This window comes from Muscardinus avellanarius (assembly GCF_963383645.1).
Source record: "Muscardinus avellanarius genome assembly, chromosome: 10".
Classification (NCBI taxonomy): domain Eukaryota; kingdom Metazoa; phylum Chordata; class Mammalia; order Rodentia; family Gliridae; genus Muscardinus; species Muscardinus avellanarius.
Genome location: NC_137796.1, coordinates 55,072,473 through 55,096,350, shown reverse-complemented (window position 1 = coordinate 55,096,350; position 23,878 = coordinate 55,072,473). Strand labels below are relative to the sequence as shown.

Sequence of the window (23,878 nt, the reverse complement as noted above, 5' to 3'; positions counted from 1 at the left end):
GATGGAACCTAGGGTGTAGCATTTGACCTCCAAGCTACATCCACTGCCCTAATTTATATTCTTTATTTTGAAACAGGGTCTCAGTAAATTGCAGAGGGCCTCATCAAGTACCCGAGGCTGTCCGCGAACTGAGGTCCTCCGGTCTCAGTCTCCTGAATGCTGGGATTACAATTGTGCGCCACCACGCCCGGCTATTTTTTTTTTTTTTTTTTTTTTAATTTTGAAGCAGCGTCTCACTAGGTTGCTGAGGCTGGCCTCGAACCTGCGTCCCGTCTCAGCCTCCCACATTCTGGGATGATGGACGTGCGGGGCCTCTTCCTGGCCTCACTAGGCGTAAGCCTGCAACTGGCAGGAACTGTGAACAGCGTGAGGAAGGGTGGCTTCCCAGGGAGCAGCCGAGGGTGGAAGCAGAAGGGCAGGGCAGCAGCAGACCATGCCATCCTCTCTCTGCCAACCCTCAGTCCCCGCTTCCCTGCTAGAGCCTGGAACTGGAAGGTAAAAGGAATTCAAGTGAGGAAAAAAAAGTCTTGAGAAAGAAATCATGGGGTGGGTGGAGAGGGAGGTAAGAGAGAGGCCAGGAGGGAGCGGGCACCCCCGCCAAGGTGTCAGTCACTTCTGTGTTCTTAAGAATGCCACATTTCTTTTGTTTGACCAGTTTTACCTCCCAGATTCCGGTAAAGCACCTGGTCTAATCTCTTACCTAACAGGCCGTGGGCACCTCACCTGTTCCCGCCCTCGAATGGGAAGCTGGCCTGGGATTAAGGCCCAGACCACCACGCCGAGGCTCCTGCGCCCTGAGCCACCAGGAAATTGGGAGTCTCTCACAGAACAGTCCACTCACCCTGTCCAGAAACTTCCAGCACCACCAACGGCCACAATGAAGGTATCAATCTCATCCCTGCTGCTGCTGCTGCTGCTGCTGCTGCCATTAATACTGCTGCCCATGGTCTCCGCCGGCCCAAATCCAGGTAGATAGATTAATTTTAATTTTCTTTTTTTCTTTTCTTTTTCTTTTCCTTTTTTTTTTTTTTTTTTTTGTGATACTAGGGGTGGGACCCAGGTGTTTTTCTACCTCCAGGCTATACTCCCAGACCTATTTTATATTTTATTTGGAAACAGGGCCTCACTAGGTTCCTGAGAGCCTCACTAAGTAGCTGAGGCTGGCTTCTTTGAACCTGTGCGATTCTCCTGTCTCAGCCTCCCAAGAGCGGGGATTACAAGTGTGCGCCACCACGCCCGGCTAAATAGATTAATTTTCTTTTTTTTTTTCTTTTTTTTTTTTTTTGGTGGTACTGGGGTTCCTGGAAGCCCTTCTATCTCCGGGCTACACTCCCAGACCTATTTTTACATTTTTAATTGGAAACAGGGTCTCCTAAACCAGCGCGCGCGGCTAGCTTCGAACCTGCGCGATCCTCCTGTCTCCGCCTCCCAAGCGCAGGGATTACAAGCGTGCGCCACCACGCCCGGCTGATTAATTTTCTATAAATGGGAAAAGGGGGATAGAGATGTGGCAAAACAGACCACGCATGCATTAAACGCAGTCTCTGAAATCAAGTGTGGTGGCGCATGCCTATTATCCCAGTACTGAGACAGGAGGATCACAGGTTCAAAGCCAGCATAGGATAACTTAGCATAACTCAGAGGTAGGACACCACCAGGTTTAATATCCAGTATTACAAAAGAAAACGTAGCCCATTTAATGTAGCTCAGTGATAGCTACATCCTGGGCTTGATCCTCAATACTGAACAATAAACAAACAAAATAACTTTTAAAAACATAGCCCTGCTGGTCATGTTGGTACATGTCTATAATCCCAGCACTTGTGAGACTGAGACAGGAGAATCACAGGTTCAAGGCCAGCCTCAGCCACTTAGTGAAACCCTGTTTCAAGATAAAAAGTTAAATCGGCCAGGTGTAGTGGCTCACACCTGTAACCCCGGTATTTGGGAAGCTGAGACAAGAGGACCGCAGGCTCATGGACAGTCTCAGCGATTTAGTGAAGCCCTTCCCCACTTAATAAGCTCCCATTTCAAAATTTAAAAAATAAAATAGGGCTTGGGGTATAGCTCAGAGGTAGCATGACCCTAGGTTCAATCCCCAGTACCAAACACACACAAATATATATGGCCTCTTTAGCTACAAAGAACTGGGGCAAGTTAGTTTTTCTCAGTGCCAAGTTCCTCATTTATTATGAATTAAAAAGATATACAGCAAAGTGTCTGTAGCTTGCTCTGCATACATACACACAAAACACACACACACACACACACACACACACACACACACAGTGGTGCTCTGGGCCATAGGGCTGTGGGGCTCAGCGACTTCCAGAGAGCTCTCTCTACAAAGAGGAGAAGTGTGAAATTGGGGTGGTCTAGAAGGACAGGGGCCAGAGGAAGGAAAGGGCCACGGACACTTTCAAAACAAGGCCGAATGTAATAAATATAAAAAGAGCCAAGTTGGGGCTGATCACGCTCAGCAATGGGAGGGCTCCGGTCTGACTGTGGGGAAAACCCAGGGAGGCTGTGGGGAGGAGCCTGGTTTTGAGCTGGTCCTGCAAGTAAAGCTAAGCTGGTGGGAAAACACAGGACCTGTGCGGAGTACAGCACACAGTCCAAGTTTGGGTGGATCAAGAACAGAGGAGGTGAGTTGGAAAGGCAGGTCGGGCTAGCGCTTCGAATCCAGGCTGAGGACTCTAGCTGTGGTGTCCGTCACAGTGATGGAAGCCTCCCTGTCGATAGAGGTGCTCAGGGCCCGAGGACTGTGGGGCTCAGCGGCTTCCAGAGAGCTCTCTCTACAAAGAAGGGGAAGTGTGAAATTAGAGTACAGTAGGATGGACTTCTCCTGATTTTAGGACCAAGTTGATGCTGAGCATGTAATAAGTTATTTAACCTTCAAGTAATCCTCGGGGGCAAGGGATGGTGCTCACAGTGAAAAATACCTGGGGATGTTTTCTTCTGTGTGGAAGGGCTGGGCCACTTTGGCTACACTGAAAACCAGAGCAGAGTCAGACCCGCTAACCAAAGGTTGGCTTCCCAAAGGTGAGCTGTTCCAGCAGGGCTTGGAATGGCTACCGCCTGCATATGATTACCAACTGGTAATGGGTTTTTTTTTTAGCTTATTACATTATGATTAAATAGAATTAGAAACTATTTGTAAACTGAGCGTGGTGGCTCATACTTGTAATCCCAGCACTTGGGAGGCTGAGACAGGAGGATCGCGGTTTGTAGCCAGCCTCAGCTACTTAGTGAGGCCCTTTGCAACTCAGTGAGACCCGGTTTCAAAATAAAGAATAAAAAGTAGGGTAGGGGGTGTAGCTCAGAGGTCGAATGCCCCTGGGTTCCACCCCAGTACCACACACACAAAAAAAACTATTTGTACCTGATGTGGTAATACACACCTATAATCCCAGTACTTGGGAGGCCAAGACAGGATTGCAGGTCTAAGACCAGCCTCAGCAAACTAGTAAGACTCTCAGCGACCTAATGAGACCCTGTTTCAAAACAAAAAAAAATAAAACCAGACATGATGGCACACACTTGTAAATCCCAGTACTTGGGAGGCTGAGACAGGAGGATCGGCAGTTTCCAGACAGCTTCAACTACTTAGTGAGGCCCTTTGCAAGTCAGTGAGACCCTGTTTCAAAATAAAGAAAAAAAAAATAGGGTTGGGGTGTGTGGCTCAGAAGTAGAATGCCCCTAGGTTCCATCCCCAGTACCTCAAAACTAAATAAATGAAATTAAATAAATAAAAGGGCTGGGATGTACTCAGAGGTAGAACACACCTCCATAATCGATGGCATAGCTGATATGCTCTACAGAGCATAGTTATTTTTATTTTATTTTATTTATTTATTTATTTATTTGGTGGTACTGGGGTTCCTGGAAGCCCTTCTACCTCCAGGCTACACTCCCAGACCTATTTTTGTACTTTTTTTTTTTTTTTTTTTGAAACAGGGTCTCTTAAACCAGCGTGGCTGGCTTTGAACCTGCGCTATCCTCCTGTCTCTGCCTCCCAAGCTCGGGGATTACAAGCGTGCACCACCACGCCCGGCTATTTTTTATTCTTTATTTTGAAACCAGGTCTCACTGAGTTGCAGAGGGCATCAATAAGTAGCTGAGGCTGTCCACAAACCCCGATCCGCCCCGGTCTCAGCCTCCCCGGAATGCTGGGATTACAGGCGTGCACCACCACGCCCAGCAGCATTTTTTTTTTTTTTTTACATCCTATAAATAAACACTTGGCTTCAATCCCATTGCTGCCACCCAGTTTGGCTCCGGGAAAATTCATCATTCTTTAGAAAAAGAGTTGGGGAGAAGGTAAGAGAACACGTCTTGGCTGAGCTGGTGTGTATATGTGTGTCCCAGACTGGAGTGCTGCTGTTTCCCGAGCAGGGCCTGTGTTTTCCCCACCAGCTCAATTTTGCTCCCACGTCCAGCTGAATCTCACCTCTTCCCACAGCCTCCTCTCCAGCCCTGACTTGGCTCTTTGTGTATTTGCCACATTCTGCCTCGTTTTGAAGTGTTCATGGGCCTCTCCTTCCTCTGGCCCCTGCCCTTCTAGACGGTAAACTCCTCGGTGGCACAGACTGGTGTGTTGTGTTCATAGCCCTCACGTGATCCAGCGCAGTGCTCAGTAAATATTAGCTAAGTCTTCAGGTTCCTACGTTCAAAATGTGGCCCTCTTAAGACTCTTCCATCAGGGCTCGATAGCAGCTCTATTGACATTTGGGGCTGAGCAGTTTTTTGTTGTGGGCGGCTGTTGTGTGCATTGTAAGACGTTTACCAAGGCCCTCTAAATGCCGGTAAGCGACCTCCTCCCTCTCCACCCTCCTCCCACTTAAAGAAGCCAAAAATACTTTCAGACATTGCAAAATGTCCCCTGTGGGTTTGGGGCTGGGGGGGGGGGGGCTCACAGTTGGAAATCGCTACTCTATACGGAATAGTTCTTAAAAGTGGCTACACAAGCCGGGCGTGGTGGCGCACGCTTGTAATCCCCGCGCTTGGGAGGCGGAGACAGGAGGATCGCGCAGGTTCGAAGCCAGCCGCGCTGGCTTAAGAGACCCTGTTTCCAAATAAAAATGTAAAAATAGGTCTGGGAGTGTAGCCCGGAGGTAGAAGGGCTTCCAGGAACCCCAGTACCACCAAAAAAAAAAAAAAAAAGTGGCTACACGGCCAGGCATGGTGGCATAGGCCTGTAATCCCAGTACTTGGAAGGCTGAGACGGGAGGATCGCAGATTCATGGGCAGTCTCCACAACTGTTTCAAAATAAAAAATAGAAAGGGCTGGGGGTGTAGCTCAGAGGTAGACTGCTCCTGGGTTCAATCCTCAGTACAAAAAAAAAAAAAGAATGTTTAGACATTTAGACTTACCTAAGCACTTAGATTTAACCTTGAAGTCTGGAGGAGCTAAATGCAAAGCCAAGGCTGGGCGCGGTGGCACACGCTTTGGGAGGCTGAGACAGGAGGATCGCACAAGTTCGAAGCCAGCCTCAGCTACTTAGTGAGACCCTGTTTCCAAATAAAGTATAAAATGGGTCTGGGAGCATAGCCCGGAGGTAGAAAGCCTCTGGGTTCCACCTTCAGTACCACCAAAAAAAAAATAAACAAATAAATAGATAAATCCAAAGCCAGATTTGCTTTGCAATCCTGGACAAGTCGCTTAACGTTGTAGCCTCAGATTTACTATAGCCAAGTGAATAAAATGTCACTTATTGCACAGACTTGTCGTGAAGATTAAATGATCTCTCTTTTTTTCTTTTTTTTTTTTTTTTTTTTGGTGGTACTGGGTTTCCTGGAAGCCCTTCTACCTCCGGGCTACACTCCCAGACCTATTTTATACTTTTAATTTGGAAACAGGGTCTCTTAAACCAGTGAGGCTGGCTTCGAACCTGCGCGATCCTCCTGTCTCCGCCTCCCAAGAGCGGGGATTACAAGCGTGCGCCACCACGCCCGGCAGATTAAATGATTTCTAATGTCTAGAAAGGGGTTGATAAGCCGGGCATGGTGGCGCACGCTTGTAATCCCCTGCTTGGCAGACGGAGACAGGAGGATCGCGCAGGTTTGAAGTCAGCCTCGCTGGCTTTAATAGACCCTGTTTCCAAATAAAAAATATAAAATGGGTCTCGGAGTATAGCCCGGAGGTAGAAGGGTTCCATCCCCAGTACCACCAAAAGAAGAAAGAAAGAAAGAAAGAAAGAAAGAAAGAAAGAAAGAAAGAGGGGGAAGGGAGGGAGGGATGAAGGAAGGAAGGAAGGAAGGAAGGAAGGAAGGAAGGAAGGAAGGAAGGAAGGAAGGAAGGAAGGAAGGAAAGGGGTTGATAAATGGGCCCAGTGCAGTTCCTCCAGACAAGGGTAAGGAATTGGAGAACGTTTTCCTGCCACCAGGTGGCGCTGTCACCAACCCCAGGGATGGGCAGTGCCCCAGCTCACACCTTGACCCCAGCCTAGCTGTACTAGAAGAAATGACATTCCCTACTCCCCCAAAACAATTCTCAAAATAAATCTGATCCTCATCTTTTAAAATAACCACATCTGTGCTCAATATACTTTTCTCAGCAGAGAGGAAAAGAAATGTGAGAATATTTGGAAATAAATTATAATAGATTATTCACTACTCACAATGATAACTATAAAATTACTTATAATATCTGACATGTGTTAACAACTGTGTTGCTGGGCAAAGTGGTGCATGCCTGTAATTCCAGGTACTCTAGAGCCTAAGGCAGTAGAATCACTAGTTCAAGGCCAGCCTGGGCAAAAAACCAGACCCTGCCCCAAAATAAAATTTATAAAAGGGTTCATGCTGTAGCTCAGTGGTAAAGCATCCCTGGGTTCAATCTTCAGTACTGGAAGAAAAAAACACGCCTATGTTTCAAGCATTATTCTAAGTGCTACACACACCAAAAAAATGTAATATTTTTTTTATTTTAACCTTTTTATTTTTCATACTTTCAAAAATGTTGTATAGAGTGCCCAAATATCCTTCATGTTAAATGGCTGGCCAGAAAAAAGGCAACTCCATTTTGTGACGGCTTTCCACTTGCCGGAAAGTCCCCATCTCCTGTTTACTGGAACTCCCCCACATCTTACTTGGCACAAACCATGAAGGACCTTTAGACAACTCCTTTCCTCCCTTGAGGACTCCCCGCTTTCCTGCCTTAAGAACTAGCCACCGGAATTTGAACTTCCTTCCAAAATAACCTCATATAACTCTCAGCCTGTAAGTGTACATGGGCTCCATCCTTTCCTGGAGACATCCCTCCCCAAGTTTTAGCTATAAAGTCTGTTCTGCTGTAGGGCCCTCCCCAATCTCTCTCTCTATCTCTATTCCTATCTCTATTTCTCTCTTTTCCCTCCCCCAACCTTTTATTCTACCCAGTTTTTTTCCACATAACATCTTATATAAGCATAATATGATAATCAAAACGAGGAAATTGGCATTGGTAATGTTAATAATTTACAAACATTCTTTTTTTTTTTTTTTGCGGTACTGGGGATGGAACCCAGGGGCAGTCTACCTCTGAGGTACACCCCCAGCCCTATTTCTTATTCTTTATTTTGAAGCAGAGTCTCACTGAGTTGCAGAGCGCCTCAGTAGCTGAGACTTTCTGCGAACTCGGGTCTTCTGGTCTCAGCCTCCCGAATGCTGAGATTAGAAGCGTGCGCCACCACACTTGGTTAATATTCAAATGTTGCTAAGCTACTCATCCTATTTTTGTAGTCCAGAGACCAATCCAGGATCCCACACTGAATAAAACTGCCATCTTGCCGGGCGTGGTGGCACACGCTTGTAATCCCCGCGCTTGGGAGGCAGAGACAGGAGGATCGCGCAGGTTCAAAGCCAGCCACGCGCACTGGCTTAGGAGACCCTGTTTCCAAAAATGAAAATGTAAAAATAGGTCTGGGAGTGTAGCCCGGAGGTAGAAGGGCTTCCAGGAACCCCAGTACCAGAAAAAAAAAAAAAAAACTTCCATCTCAGCCAGGCGTGGTGGCACACACCTGTAATCCCAGGACTTGGGAGGCTGAAACATGAGGATTGCAGGTTCGAAGCCAGCCTCAACAACTCAATGAGGCTCACATCAACTTAGTGAGACCCTGTTTCCAAATAAAAAATAAAATAAACTAGAGCTGGAGGGAGGTAGCTTGGAGGCAGAATACCTCTGTGTTCAATCCTTAGCACAATAAGAAAACAAAAAGAGCCATTAATAAAAAAAATTCATTAATTTAGCCGGGCGTGGTGGCGCACGCTTGTAATCCCCGCGCTTGGGAGGCTGAGACAGGAGGATCACGCAGGTTCGAAGCCAGCCTCAGCTACTTAGTGAGGCTCTCAGCAACTTAATGAGACCCTGTTTCCAAATAAAATATGAAATAGGTCTGGGAGTATAGCCCCAAGGTAGAAAGCCCCTGGGTTCCACCCCAAGTACCACCAAAAAAAAAAAAATTCATTAATTTAAAAAATTTGCCATCTCCTTGGTCTCCTCCAATCTGGGGTAGTTTCTCAGTCTTTTCTTGCCTTTCACACCTTGATGCTCTTTCTTGCGTACTGGAAAATAAACCCAGAAGCATTCTAGCTCTGAGCTACACCCCCAGCACTTTTTATCTTCTTTTGTTTTTAAACAGGGTCTCTCTAGGTTGATGAGAGTCTCACTACTTGTTGAGGCTGTCCTCAAAACTGTGATCCTCCTGTCTCAGCCTCCCAAGTACTGGTATTACAGGTGTGCACTACCATGTCTGGCTTTAATACTGGTTTTTTTTTTTTTTTTTTTTTTTTTTTTTTTTTTTTTTTTGTACTGGAGATTGAACCCAGGGGCTTTCTACCTTTGGGCTACACTCCAGCACATCTTTCTTTCTTTCTTTCTTTCTATGGTGCTGGAGATTTAACCCAGGGGCATTCTACCTTTGAGCTACACTCCCAGCCCAATTTTTTTTATCCTTTATTTAGAAACAGGGTCTTACTAAGTTGTGGAGGACCTCACTAAGTAGCTGAGGCTGGCTGCGAACCCGGATCCTCCTGTCTCAGCCTCTCAAGTACTGGGATCACAAGCATGTGCTACCACGCCCAGTTTTTTGTTTGTTTGTTTGTTTGTTTGTTGATTTTTTAGGTTGATGAGAATCCTCGAACCTGCAATCATCCTATGTCAGCTTCTCAGCCTCCCAAATACTGAGACTATAAAGCGTGCACCACCACGCCTGGCTGGCTTTGATACTTTTTTGAAGAGTACTGGCCCAGTATTTTTTTGGTAGAACGTATCCAATCTGAGTTTATCCAATGTTCCCTCTTCACTCTACCTAGGTTATGCATTTTGGGGAAGAATGTCATTTATGTGCTGTGTCCTTCTCGGTACTCCATGAGAGGCTCACCATGTGGCTCCTTCTGCTGACTGATGATGGAAACTGATTAAGGTTGTGTCTGCCAGTATTACCTACTGTAAAATTCCTATTTCCCCCCCTGTTAATTAATAAGTATCTTGGAGAGATACACTAAGACTACAAATAGGTGTGGAGGTGTGTGCCTGTAATGCCAATACTTGGGAGGTTTAGACAGGAGGATCACAGGTTCAAGGCCAGCCTCAGCAATTTAGCAAGACCCTCAGCAATACAGTGAGACCTGTTTCAAAATAAAAAGAGCTGGGGCTGTAGCTCACAGGTAGAATGGCCCCAGAGTTCAATCCCTAGTAGCACACACACACACACACACACACACACACACTACAAATAGCCTGCGTCTTCTTTTTTTTTTTTTTTTTTTCAGTACTGGGGATGGAACCCAGGGGCATTCTACTACAGAGCTACACCTCCAGCTTTATTTTTTTTTATTGTGTGTGTGTAACTGGGGGTGGAACCCAGGGCTTTTCTACCTCCAGGCTACACTCCCAGACCTATTTTATACTTTGTTTGGAAACAGGGTCTCACTAAGTTGCTGAGGGTCTTGCTAAATTGCTGAGGCTGGCTTCGAACCTGTGCGATCCTCCTGTCTCAGCCTCCCAAGGGCTGGGATTACAAGTGTGCGCCACCACGCCCGGCTTTTTATTCTCTATTTTGAAACAGGGTCTTACTGAGTTGCAAAGGGCCTCACTAAGTAGTAGCTGAGGCTGTCCGCAAACTGCAATCCTCCTGCCTCAGCCTCCCAAATGCTCAGATCAGATTACAAGCGTGCACCACCAAGTCCAGTTTAATAGTTTAATAGCCTGCTTCTTTTTTTTTTTTTTTTTTTTTTTTTTTTTTTTGGTGGTACAGAGGTTCCTGGAAGCCCTTCTACCTCCGGGCTACACTCCCAGACCTATTTTTTTTTTTTTGAAACAGGGTCTCCTAAGCCAGCAAGGCTGGCTTCGAACCTGCGCGATCCTGTCTCCACCTCCCAAGTGCAGGGATTACAGGCGTGCCCGGCATACCTACTAATTTCTAATTTTAGAATCTGTTAATTTTTCTTGCCTGCAGCAATTATTATTGCAGTATTAGCCAAATAATGATTTTCTACTTCCTTTATTTCTTCTACATTTATTAACTGGAATTCTACTATAAGAAAGAGTTACCCTTCCTCCTTTTTTACTTATTCAAGTATCTATATCAGTATGAACTCACGGGTAGTTATGGGTTATAAACCATCACTATTACTGTTTTTTGTGTTAGGAGCTCCCTCAAGTTGGCTTCTGTGATCTTCTCTTATCCCCATCATTTTTAAGCAGCTCGTGTGTGTGTGTGTGTGTGTGTGTGTGTGTGTGTGTGTGTGTGTGTTACTAGAGATTGAATCCAGGGGCCTTCTACCTCCAAGTTACACTTTCAACTCTTTCTGGTTTTTTGTTTTTTGTTTTTTGGGGTTTTTTTTTTTGTTTGTTTGTTTGTTTTTGGTGATACTGGGGTTCCTGAAAGCCCTTCTACCTCTGGGCTACACTCCCAGACCTATTTTTACATTTTTTATTTGGAAACAGGGTCTCCTAAGCCAGCATGGCTGGCTTCAAACCCATGCAATCCTCCTGTCTCCGCCTCCCAAGCGCAGGGATTACAAGCGTGCGCCACCACGCCCGGCACTTTTTTTTTTTTTTTTTTGAGGTACTAGAGATTGAACATTCTACCTCCTACACCCCTAGCCCTATTTTTTATTCTTTATTTTGAAACAGGGTCTCACTGAGTTGCAAAGGGTCTAAGTAGCTGAATCTCCTTGAACCGTGATTCTCCTGTCTCAGCCTCTCAAATGCTGGGATGACAAGCATGCACCCCCATGCCCGGCTCCTATATTTTATTCTTTATTTTTGGAACAGAGTCTCACTAAATTTCAGAGGGCCTCACTAAGTTCCTGGGGCTGGCCATGAACCTGCGATCCCAAGTACTGGGATTACAGGCATGCGCCAACACGCCTGGCTTGTTTTTGTTTTTGAAAGAGAATCTCATTAGGTTGCTGAGAGTCTGAGTTTCTGAGGCTGGCCTCAAATCTGCAATCCTTCTGTCTCAGCCTCCCAAGTACTAGGATTAGAGGCATTCGCCACCACACCCAGTTGAGCAACTCCTTATTTCTGATGCTAAAGAATGTTCCAGGCTCATCTTGTACATTCCTGTGCCAGTCCTGGAATCAGCCTTTTCTCCAAGTGTCCAAGAAGCACAATTTCCTTTCCTGGAAGAACTTTTTGTTTGTTTTTCTTTATTGTGGTGGTGGTGGTACTGGGGGTTGAACTCAGGGACATTCTACCTCCACACTAACCTACCAGCCATATTTTATTTTGAAACAGGGTCTCCCTAGGTTGCAGAGAGTCTCGTCACTTGCCGAGGCTGTCCTCAAACCTATGATCCCCCCGTCTCAGCTCCCAAGTACTGGGATTACGCATGCGCACCCCTCGTTTAAAGGATGCGTGCTAAATATGCCCTGTGCTAGTAGATGACATTGCCCTAGACCTTCTAATGGGCAGAGCTGGAACTAACACTCACAAAAGCGCTATTGGCTACATTTTTCAAACTGAGTACGCGAGGCACAGAAAAGTCAAAGCAAGTACGTAGTAGAACTAGGAAATCAAACCAATGATAGATGCACCACAGTCCTAACAAGGGGAAGGAATTTCTTTACCAATCCCCATCAACAGAGAGCCACAAGCCTGTCATTCTAGCACAGATGCTATCTGTGGGGAGTAACTCGAAGTTCACAGTAATAACCACAGTAACAAGCACCGTGTACTGACTGGGCGCTGGACACTCAACGGTAGTTCATTATTCCTCACAGCTCTGCAAGGTGGATATTACTGTCCTCGTTTAACCTATCAGAGAATCAAGAATGGAGGACGTAAGTGACTTGTCTGGGACTACATAGTTAAATGACAGCAAGGAGGTAACCCCAGGTCTGTTCAGACATAAATGCCATGTTTATTCTGGCAGTGTTTCATAAAACTAATTTTAGGTGGAACATGAATTTGTGTGGGGGGGTTGTTTTGTTTTATTTTGTTTTGTGGGTCTGGGAATGGAACCCAGAGGCATTTGACCTCTGATCTACACCTCTTGCCCAATTTTTTATATTTTTGAAACAGGGTCTCAGTGAGTTGCACAGGGCCTCACTAAGTATCTGAGGCGAGAACCTGTGATTCTTCTGTCTCAGCCTCCCAAATGCTGGGATTACAAGCATGCACCAGCACACCCGGCTGAATTTGTGATTTTGTACTTTAATAACTACATTTTTTATGTTGCTGTTCTGTTTTGGTTTTGGTATTAGGGATTCAACCCAGGGGCATGCTACCTCTGAGCTACCCCCAGGCTCCTCCACACGCACCCCCTTTTTTTTTTTTTTTTTTTTTTTTTTTTTTTTTTTTTTTTGCAGTACTGGGGATGGAATCCAGGGGCATTTTAATTCCGAGCTATACCCTAAGCCTTATTTTTTACTCTTTACTTTGAAACAGGGTCTCACTAAGTTGCAGAGGGCCTCACAAAGTATCTGAGGCTAGGTGAGAACCTGTGATTCTTCTGTCTCAGCCTTCCAAGTACTGGGATTATAAACATACGTCACCAGGCCCAGCTGAATTTGGGAATTTAATTTGCTCTCTCTGGGACTGTTTCTTCATCTGAAAATAAACAATATAGTGATTTGTGTGTGTGTGTGGTACTGGGCATGGAACCCAGGAGCATTCTACCTCTGAGCTACACCCCTAGCCCTATTTTTTATTCTTTATTTTGAAACAGGATCTCGCTGAATTGCAAAGGGCCTCACTAAGTAGTAGCTGAGGCTGTCCTCGAACCATGATCCTCCTGTCTCAGCCTTCTAAATGCTGGGATTACAAGCATGTGCCACCACTGGAGATAGTGATTTGATAAATAATTAAGCCTTTTCTTTTCCTTTTCTTTTTTTTTTTTTTGGCAATATTAGAGTGGAGCACGCCTGTAATCCTAGCACTTGGGAAGTTGAGACCGGAGGATCTCAGGTTCGAAGCCAGCCTCAGCAATTTAGCAAAGCCCTTAACAACTCAGGAAGACCCTGTTTCAAAATAAAAATAGCTGGACGTGGTGGCACATGCTCGTAATCCCAGCGCTTTGGAGATTGAAACAAGAGGATCGCATAGGTTTGAAGCCAGCCTCAGCTACTTAGTGAGGCTCTTAACAACTTAGTGAGACCCTGTTTCCAAATAAAGTATAAAAATAGGTCTGGGAGTATAGCCCAGAGGTAGAAAAGCCCCTGGGTTCCACCCCCCAGTACCACACAAAATAAATAAATAAATAAAAATAAATCTGTGTGTAGTGGCACATGCCTGTAATCCTAGTACTTGGGAGGCTGAGCCAGGAGGATCACAGATTCAAAGCCAGCCTCAACAACTTAGTGAGTCTCTCAGCAACTTAGTGAGACCCTGTTTCCAAATAAAAAAATTTTAAAAAAGATCTGGAGGTAAGCCGGGCGTGGTGGCGCACGTTTGTAATCCCCGCGCTTGGGAGGCAGAGACAGGAGGATCGCGCTGATTTGGAGCCAGCCTCACTGGCTTAAGAGACCTGTTTCCAAATAAAAAAAATATAAAAAATAGGTCTGGAAGTGTAGCCTGGTAGTAGAAGGGCTTCCAGGAACCCCAGTACCACCAAAAAAAAAAAAAAAAAAAAGATCTGGAGGTATATCCGGAAGATAGAAGGCCCCTGAGTTCCACCCCCAATATAAAAAATATGTCTGTTATGAAGATGGCATAGCAACGTGCTTTATGAAGTAGGGTGGGGGGAGAAAGAAATCTGTTCATGTGCTGTGGTTATCACTATATAAAGAAAGCCATATATAGGTAACAGATACACCAAAATACCATGAGTAGCCGGGGGTGGTGGCACACACTTGTAATCATAGCATTTGGGAGGCTGAGACTGGAGGATCGCGGTTCACGGACAGCCTCAGCAACTTAGTGAGGCCCTCTGCAACTCAGTGAGACCCTGTTCCAAAATAAAGAATAAAAAAGAGGGCAGGGGGTATAGCTCGGAGGTCAAATGCCCCTGGGTTCCATCCCCAGACCCGCCCCCAAAAAATTTTTTTTAAATAGCATGAGTTAGCAAGAACAATGAGTTCTCTTATTGTACCTCAAAAAATTTTCCAATATAATTGATTGTATTCTACTTAGAATAAAAAAATCTTCTCAAGGGATCCAACCAAACAATCTCCAAGATTCCTTCTCACTCCAGTATTCTGTGGCTATTCTCTGGGACGAGGAGTAGAGGTCAAGCAGGAGGGAAATGTGAGGAGAGCTGGCGGCAGAGGATGCCCTGGCGAAATGACTGCGGCAGCACGCGAGAACGCTTGCAAACGCGCTCGCTGGGGAAATGGCGCAAGGCCTTGTGTTTAGCAGAAAGGGCGCGGGCAGCAGGAGCCAGAGCCGAGCCAGATGATCTCCAGAGCTCTCTCCAAACAGCTTACCATCCACTTACTGAACAAACACTTACCAAACGCCTTCCGTGTGCCAGGGACTCTGTGGCCGGTTGACCTCTCAACTGCTGGTTCCAAGTCTAGTGAGGAGAAAGGCTGTTTTCGTTTGCTTCACTGTCATAAGAAGGGCGCTGGCCTGGGTGGCTTAAACAGCAGGTATTTACTTTCTCACACTTCTGGAGGTGGGAGGCCCCAGGGGCCAGCGCTTTGGGGTCTGCTGAGGCCTCTCCCCGAGACTTACAGATAGCTGCTGTTTTAGCTTGAGCTGCTATAACGAAGCCCCCTAGACTGGATGCATTAGAAACAACAGAAATTTCTTTCTCACGGTGATGGAGATGGGATTCCCGTGACGGGAGTGTTGGCAGGTTGGGCTTTGGCCAGAGCCCTCACCCACGCTGCGCACTGCACGCCGCACCCAGCCAGCTCCACCGTCCTCACAGGGCAGAAGAGGAGCAAGGGCCTGTCGGGGCCCTTTGATAACAGCACTAATCTCGTTCATGAGGGGCTCTACCGTGATGACCCTGACGACCTCCCTGAAGGCCCCACATTGGGAATAAGGATTTTTTTTTTTTTTTTTTTGGTGCTAAGGGGTGGAACCCAGGAACTTTCTACCTCCGAGCTACACCCCAACACTATTTTATAATTTATTTGGAAACAGGATCTTACTAAGTTGCTGAGAGCCTAAGTAGCTGAGGCTGGCTTCGAACCTGTGCGATCCTCCTGTCTCAGCCTCCCAGGAGCTGGGATTACAAGCGTGTGCCACCATGCCTGGCACTAAGAGAATAAGAATTTCAATGTATGGATTTTAGGGGGACAAAAACATTCAGTTCTGTGTGTGTGTGTGTGTGTGTGTGTGTGTGTGTGTGTGTGTTACTGGGGATTGAACCAGGGGCATTCTACTCCAAGCTACACCCCCATCCCTCTTTATTTATTTTGAAACAGCACCTTACTAAGTTGCTGAGGGTCTCAACAAATTTCTGAGGCTAGTCTCAAACCTCCAATCCTCCTGTCTCAGCCTCCCAAGTTCTGGGATGAGATGACAAGTGTGCGCCACCATGCCCAGCTGGACAGTCAGCTCTTAACAGCAGCTTTCTTACTGTGTCCTCACATGGCTGCCGCTCTGTGTGGACACATCTGAGGATCTTCTGTGTGGGCCTAAATCTCATCTTCCTTTAAGGTCATCACTCAGATTAGATCAAGGCTCGCCACAACACTCATTTTAATTTAATTACCTCTTTAAAGGAATTATCTCCTAATATAGTTGTTATTCTGAAATACTTTTTTCAATTTTTTTTGAAACTCAGGATCAAACCCAGGAGCATTGTACCTCTGAGCTACACCCTCAGTCTCTTATGTTTTTATTTTGAAACCAAGTCTCACTAAATTGCTGAGGCTCTGGCTAAATTGCCAGAAGCTGGCCTTCAAACCTATAATCCTCCTCTCTCAGCCTCCTAAGTACTAGGAGTAAAGGCTTATGCCACTACACCCAGCTGGCATAATTCATTCTTACAGGAAATATCAGAAACTACTGTACAGAAAGCCAAGTGCCATGACACACCACTGCAATCCAGTACTTGGGAGGCTGAAATAGGAGGATCAGAGTTTCAAGGCTAGCCTTGGCAATTTAGTGGGACTCTTTCAAAATAAAAAATGAAATAGGGATGAGGTGTGGCTCAGAGATAGAATCTAACTACTGTGTTCAATCTCCAATACCACCACAGGGAGAAAGAGAGAGAGAAAGAAAGAAAGAGAGGGAGGGAGAGAGGGAAAGAAAGAGAAAGAAAGAGAGAGAAGGAATAAACAGAGGAGATATCATCTGGGCCCAGTTCTAGCCTGAGTCTCTGAAGTGTATAAGCCTTGATTGTCATAAAAATATTTTAGAGTTGGGTGTGGTAGGTAGTACAGACCTGTAATCTCAGCTACTTGGGAAACTAAGGCAGGATGATCATTTGAGCCCAATTTGAGGCCAGCCTGGGCAACATAAAAAGATCCTATCTTTTAAAAAACAAGCTGGCCATGGTAGCACACGTTTGTAATCCCAGTACTTGGGAGGCTGCGACAGGAGAATTGCATGTTGGCGGCCAGCCTCAGCTACTTAGTGAGGCCCTCTACAACTTAGTGAGACCCTGTTTCAAAATAAAGAATAAAATAGGGCTGGGGGTATAGCTCAGAGGTAGAATGCCCTGGGTTCAATCCCCAGTACCACAAAAAATAAAAATTGTGTGTGTGTGTGTGTGTGTGTGTGTGTGTGTGTGTGTGTGTGTGTGTAAATAATAGGTATCACAATAAAATAGGCCTGGACAGAGGCCAAAAAAGGAATGTGTTTGTTCCAGAGGAACTAATGTAAGCACCATCCATCTCTTGTAGTAGATCTGGGATTGTGGATTCAAATCCAGCGGCTTGGAGGTGAGGTGGGAACCTTGGTTAATGGAGCATCTGCTCCTTGCTGCAGTCACGAGGATTTATGTGGGTGGGGGAGGGTGTCATCTGGGAACCCCCACTGTTCATCCTCTCTTCTGCTCAGAGTCCATTCTTTCTCCACCTACCTTCAGCTAAGCTTTTCCCTAGGCCAGATTTTAAACCTCAATTCCTTATCAGTTTAAAATACTCCTCTCTTGAAGTCCCCTAGTTCCCCGAGTCAACAAGGAGGAATGGAACTGGCTGGCCTAAGCAGCGACTGCCCGCCTGTTGGCCCCTTCCCTTTCCAGTGCCTGGAAGTGACAGGTTTCCTTCCAACAGGGGTCGCCAGAGGCCACAAGGACCAGCGCCAGGCTTCTAGGAGGTGGCTCCAGGAAGGTGGCCAAGAATGTGAGTGCAAAGGTCAGTAAGTCCATGATGACTTCAGTGGTGGCACCACAGTGTCCCCGGCTGTCTCAACCCCTCTGAGACCAGTGCAGAGGTGGCCTGAGCTGACCTCGGCGGCCAAACACATGTAGCACCAACGTCTGCGTTCTTTTTGAGTCAGGCAAAAACCAGACTCCTCCACCATCTAGAGGAGAGGGGCCAAGACTCACGTCACCCCTGCCCCTTCCTCTCATCCCCCAAAATCTGGAGCTGCCCTCCAAAAGGGTTTTTACATTTCCTGATCTTCCAAAAACATCCTGGATCCTATTATCTTAGCCTTATGTTACTCACAGTAAAGACTGAAAACAAGAGGGAAAATGGCTTGCCCAAGGTAACCAGCCCAAAAAGAAAACATCTGCCAGGTGTGGTGGCACAAGCTATAATCCTAGTACTTGGGAGGCTGAGGCAGGAGGATCACAGGTTCAAGAACAGCCTCAAGCCAGGCGTGATGGCGCACGCTTATAATCCCAGCATTCAGGAGGCTGAGACCGGAGGACCAAGGTTCACAGACATCCTCAGCTACTTAGGCCCTTCAAAACTTAGTGAGACCCTGTTTCAAAATAAAGAATAAAAAATAGGGCAGGGAGTGAAACTCAGGGGTCGAATGCCCCTGGGTTCCATACCCAGACCCGCAAAAAAAAAAAAAAAAAAAAAAAGGGCTGGGGATGTAGCCTGGAAATAGAATGCCCCTGGCTTCAATCCCCAGTACAAAAAAAAAAAAAAAAAAAAAGATTGATACCTATGTCTTACTTTTTATTCCATGGTCTTCCCAATGAACCCCAATGCCCTCTCTAACCTGCTACCAAACACCAAATGCTTGGAAAAACAACTCAGAAAGCCGGGCGTGGTGGCGCACACTTGTAATCCCTGCGCTTGGGAGGCTGAGACAGGAGGATCACATGGGTTCAAAGCCAGCTCAGCTACTGAGTGAGGCTCTCAGCAACTTAGTGAGACCCTGTTTCCAAATAAAATATAAAATAGGTCTGGGTGTACATCCCGGAGGTAGAAAGCCTCTGGGTTCCACCCCCAATACCACCAAAAAAAAAAAAAAAACTCAGAAATCCTGGTGTTCACCCAGATGCACTCCTGTAATCCCAGTACTTGGGAGGCTGGAACAAGAGGATCACAGGTTTAAGGGCAGCTTCAGCAACCTAGCAAGACTCAGCTTCATAAACAAAAACATTAAAAGGGCTGGGGTGTGGCTTGGAGGCAGAATGCCTCTGGGTTCTATCCCCAGTGTATGTATGTATGTATGTATGTATGTATGTATGTATGTATATGTGTGTGTGTATATATATATATATGTATATATATGTATATATGTATATGTATGTATGTATATGTGTGTGTATATATATATATGTATATGTATGTATCATGGTGTTCCAATAGCCAGACGTCTCCACAGTTCCACACTGACCCCTCCTCCTTCCCTACCCTGCCCACTGCAATAAAGAGGAAACAGTAGACTTGGGGTGGACATGGGACGGGGCAAGTAAAGCTGCCCCTACTCCCTGCATTCCCGGTGTACTAACCCTCCTATCTATTTCAGATTGGTTCCTGAGAGCCCCTAAAAGAAAACTCATGTCAGTGCCCGGGCTGCCAAGGAAGCAGTGTCCCTGCGACCACCCAAAGAACAACACGAAGAAACCCAGTGAGTTCCAAGAAAAAGACCTTCCTGAAAACCAGAGTCGCTCCCGTGCAATCACTAGGGGTGAGGCAGAGGTTGAAATCAGACAAGAGAGGTGAAGTGAAGGTCAGGACAAGCACGCACTGCAGCCCCGTGCACTCGAGTGCTCCATGTTTATTTGTGGAAAAACAGGAGGAACAAGAAAAGCAGTAGGCAATCATCCTGATACTAGAAAGATTAAATCAGATTCCTAGATTTCAGAACTGCAGTGCTATCAAAGTAGAAAGAGATAGGGCTGTTGGGGTCATTGACTCCTAAAGATGACACCAGTGTTAGCTTCTAATGGAATCCCACACCTCACGGAGCGTGGAAGCGCACGCCTGTAATCCCAGTACTCGGAAAGCTGAGACAGGAGGATCGCAGGTTCCAGGACAGTGTCAGCAACCTAGTGAGACCGTTTCCAAACAAGAAGATAACGAAAGAAAAAAGAACTGGGAATGCAGCTTGATGGTAGAACGCCCCTGAGCTCAACTCCCTAGTACCACAAAAGGAGGAGGAGGAGCCGGGCGTGGTGGCACACGCTTGTCATCCCCGCGCTTGGGAGGCTGAGACAGGAGGATCGTGCAGGTTCGAAGCCAGCTTCAGCTACTTAGTGAGGCTCTCAGCAACTTAGTGAGACCCTGTTTCCAAATAAAGTATAAAATAGGTCTGGGAGTATAGCCTGGAGGTAGAAAGCCCCTGGGTTCCACCGTCAGTACCACAAAAAAAAAAAAAAAAAGAGGAGGAGGAGGACAACAAAGGAAAACTAATCTGATGCCTCTCTAGTCTTGCAAGGTGTTTGTTTTTAAGATAGGGTCTTGCCTTGTTACTCAAACTGGCCTTGAAGTCACAATTATCCTGCCTCAGTCTCCTGAATAGCTTGGATTACAGACATGTGCCTGTCTGCTAATCTGGCAGGTGTTTTTTTTTTTTTTTTTTTTACTTTTTACTTTTTTTGTGTGTGTGTGGTACTGAGGGTGGAACCCAGGGGCTTTTCTACCTCTGGGCTATACTCCCAGACCTATTTTTATACTTTATTTGGAAACGGGGTCTCACTAAGTTGCTGAGAGCCTTGCTAAGTAGCTGGCTTCAAACCTATGGGATTCTCCTTTTTCAGCCTCCCAAGTGCTAGGATTACAAGTGTGCACCACCACACCTGGCTTGGGTTTTGTCATTTAATACTGGGGTTTGAACCCAGGAGGGTTCTACCTCCAAGCCTCTTTTCTTTTAGTATTGGAAGTTGAATCCAGAGACATTCTTCCTCTGAGCTATACCCCCAATTCTATTCTACGTTTTGAGACAGAGTCTCACTAAATCGCTGAGGCTGACCACCAACCTGAGATCCTCCTGTCTCATCCTCTCAAGTACTAAGATATATCATGCCTGGCTCAGCTGGCAGTTCTAAAGTATTTTTCAAAAAGCAAATCAGGGGCCGGGCGTGGTGGCGCACGCTTGTAATCCCCGCGCTTGGGAGGCGGAGACAGGAGGATCGCGCAGGTTCGAAGCCAGCCGCGCTGGCGTAAGAGACCCTGTTTCAAAAATATAAAATAGGTCTGGGAGTGTAGCCCGGAGGAAGAAGGGCTTCCAGGAACCCCAGTACCACCAAAAAAAAAGCAAATCAGAAGCCAGGTATAGCAGCGGACACTTGTAATCCCAGTACTATGGACACTGAGACAGGAGGATCATGGTTTGCAGCCAGCTTCAGCTACTTAGTGAGGCCCTCCACTACTTAGTGAGACTCTATTTCAAAAAATAAAGAATAAAATAGGGCTGGGGGTTGTAGGTCAGAGGTAGAATGTCCCTGGGTTCAATCCTCAGTGCCACCAAAAAAAAAAAAAAAAATTCAAGCCAGGCATGGTGGTGCACGCCTTAAGTCCCAGTACTTGGGAGGCTGAGACAGGTGGATTGCAGATTCAAGGCCAGCCTCAGCAATTTAGCGAGGTCCTCAATAAGCCAGAGAGACCCTTTTTCAAAACAAAAGAGAGACAGCCGGGTATGGTACACAGGTTTCTTGGTAAACAGCCAAAGCCTTTTCATCTATGCATTGAACGTATCAAAATAATTCTGGCTCGCTCACTTTCTAGATAAATGAGTGCACAGTTGAGAAACTAAGGGTCGCAAAATTCCGGACAGACCAGTACTTTAAGCCTAGGCTTTCGGTTCTCCAACACAGGCGGCTCTTGTAGCAAAGTTCAGCTGATACAGGCCATCTGCTGGCAAAGCAACTCTACCCTGGAAGCAGCCCGGCCTGGGCTCCGAGGCAGAAGCCAGCCACAGCCCCTTCTCACGCAAAAGATACAGCTTTCAGAATTGCTACGAAAGGATCTAAACGCGCACTTGTAACCCCAGCATTCGGGAGGCTGAGACCGGAGGATGGCGGTTCGTGGCCAGCCTCAGCTACTTAGTGAGGCCCTTTGCAACTCAGTGAGACCCTGTTTCAAAATAAAGAATAAAAAATAGGACTGGGTGTGTAGCTCAGAAGTAGAATGCCCCTGGGTTCCATCTCCAGTACTGCAAAAAATAAAATAAATAAAATAAAATAAAATTGGGCCAGGGAGGGTAGCTCAAAGGTAGAACACCCCGTGGGCTCAAGGCTTAGTATACAAATGTTATCAAGAATGGGTGTGGTGGTATACACCTGTAATCCTAGTACTTGGGACACCGAAACAGGAGGATTGCAGGTTTGAACCCGCCTCAGTAATTTAGCAAGACCCTCTGCAACTTAGTGAGAACCTGTTTCAAAAATAAAAAATAAAGTAGGACTTGGAGTATAGCTCAGAAGCAGAATGCTTCTGGGTTCAGTCCCCAGTAACACACACACACACACACACACACACACACGCACACACGCACACACGCACACACGCACACACGCACACACACACGAACCGAGTACGGTGGTGCACCCAGTACTTAGGAAGCTGAGACAGGAGAATCACAGGTTCACAGCCAGCCTCAGCTACTTAGTGAGGCCCTCCACAACTTAGTGAGACCCTGTTTCAAAATAAAGAATGAAAAACAGGGCTAGGAGTGCAGCTTGGAGGTACAATGCCCCTGGGTTCTATCCCCAGTACCTCAAAAAAATAAAACCTTAAAAATAGGATTGGGGGTATGGCTCAGAGTTAGAATACCCCTGGGTTCAATCCCCAGCACCACACACACACACAAACAAAAGGGATCCCTATACACTGTCGATAGAAGTAATATAGCCCGGTGTGGTGGCGCACGCTTGTAATCCCCGCGCTTGGGAGGCGGAGACAGGAGGATCGCGCAGGTTCGAAGCCAGCCGTGCGCGCTGGCTTAGGAGACCCTGTTTCCAAATAAAAATGTAAAAATAGGTCTGGGAGTGTAGCCCGGAGGTAGAAGGGCTTCCAGGAACCCCAGTACCACAAAAAAAAAGTAATATAAAACTGGCGGTACCTATAACGTGTGTGTGTGTGTGTGTGTGTGTGTGTGTGTGTGTTATTGAGGATTGAACTCAGAAGCATTCCACCTCTGAGCTATATTCTCAGCCTTTTTTTTTTTTTTTTTGAGGTACTGAGGATTGAACCCAGGGGCACTCTACCTCCAAGCTACACCCCCAGCCCTATTTTTTATTCTTTATTTTGAAACAGGGTCTCACTGAGTTGCAAAGGGCAAAAGTAGCTGAGGCTGTCTGAGAACCACGATCCTCCTGTCTCAGCCTCCAAATGCTGAGATTACAAGTGTACACCACCATGCCCGGCTCTCAGCCCTATTTTTATATTTTATTTTGAAACAGGGTCTCAGTGAGTTGGAGAAGGCCTCATGAGGTTGCTGAGGCTGAACACAAACCTGCAATCCTCCTGTCTCAGCCTCCCAAGTACTAGGATTATAAGCATGCACCATTTGGGAGGCTGAGACGGGAGGAACATGGTTCTTGGATAGCCTCAGCTACTTAGTAAGGCCCTTTGCAACTCAGTGAGACCCTGTTTAAAATACCCCTGGGAGCCGGGCGTGGTGGCGCACGCTTGTAATCCCCGCGCTTGGGAGGCAGAGACAGGAGGATCGCGCAGGTTCGAAGCCAGCCGCGCGCGCTGGCTTAGGAGACCCTGTTTCCAAATAAAAAAATGTAAAAATAGGTCTGGGAGTGTAGCCCGGAGGTAGAAGGGCTTCCAGGAACCCCAGTACCACCAAAAAAGAAAATAATGATAATAATAAATAAAAAATAAAAAAAATAAATAAATAAATAAAATGCCCCTGGGTTCAGTCCCCCCCAAATGCCGGGATTACAAGCATGCAGCACCATGCCTAGCTAGCCTTTTCCTTTTTACTGGATATATTTATTTTACTTTTTTCTACTGGACAAGTCTTACTCTTGTAAGCTCTATAAATATTAAAAATTTTAAATGTTTTTAACACTAGCCTCCCCTGCTTTGTACCCTAGGACACCAAAGGCATCACAGGAAACCAAACAAGCACACCAGAGCCTGCCAGCAGTTTCTCAAAAGATGTCAGCTAGCAAGCTTTGCTCTGCCCTTTTAG

The 23,878-nt window shown here is 46.3% G+C and overlaps 1 protein-coding gene across 1 annotated transcript; it reads left to right on the top strand.

Annotated features, from left to right (window-relative positions):
• Positions 1 to 877: 877 nt before the first annotated feature.
• Positions 878 to 23,878, top strand: CXCL17 (C-X-C motif chemokine ligand 17; the record flags this gene model as incomplete). The annotated part of the gene is made up of 4 exons (XM_080703607.1): positions 878 to 968; positions 17,602 to 17,682; positions 19,259 to 19,360; positions 23,781 to 23,878. The coding sequence occupies 4 exons, from the start codon at positions 878 to 880 to the stop codon at positions 23,876 to 23,878; spliced, it is 372 nt and encodes a 123-aa protein (XP_080559733.1).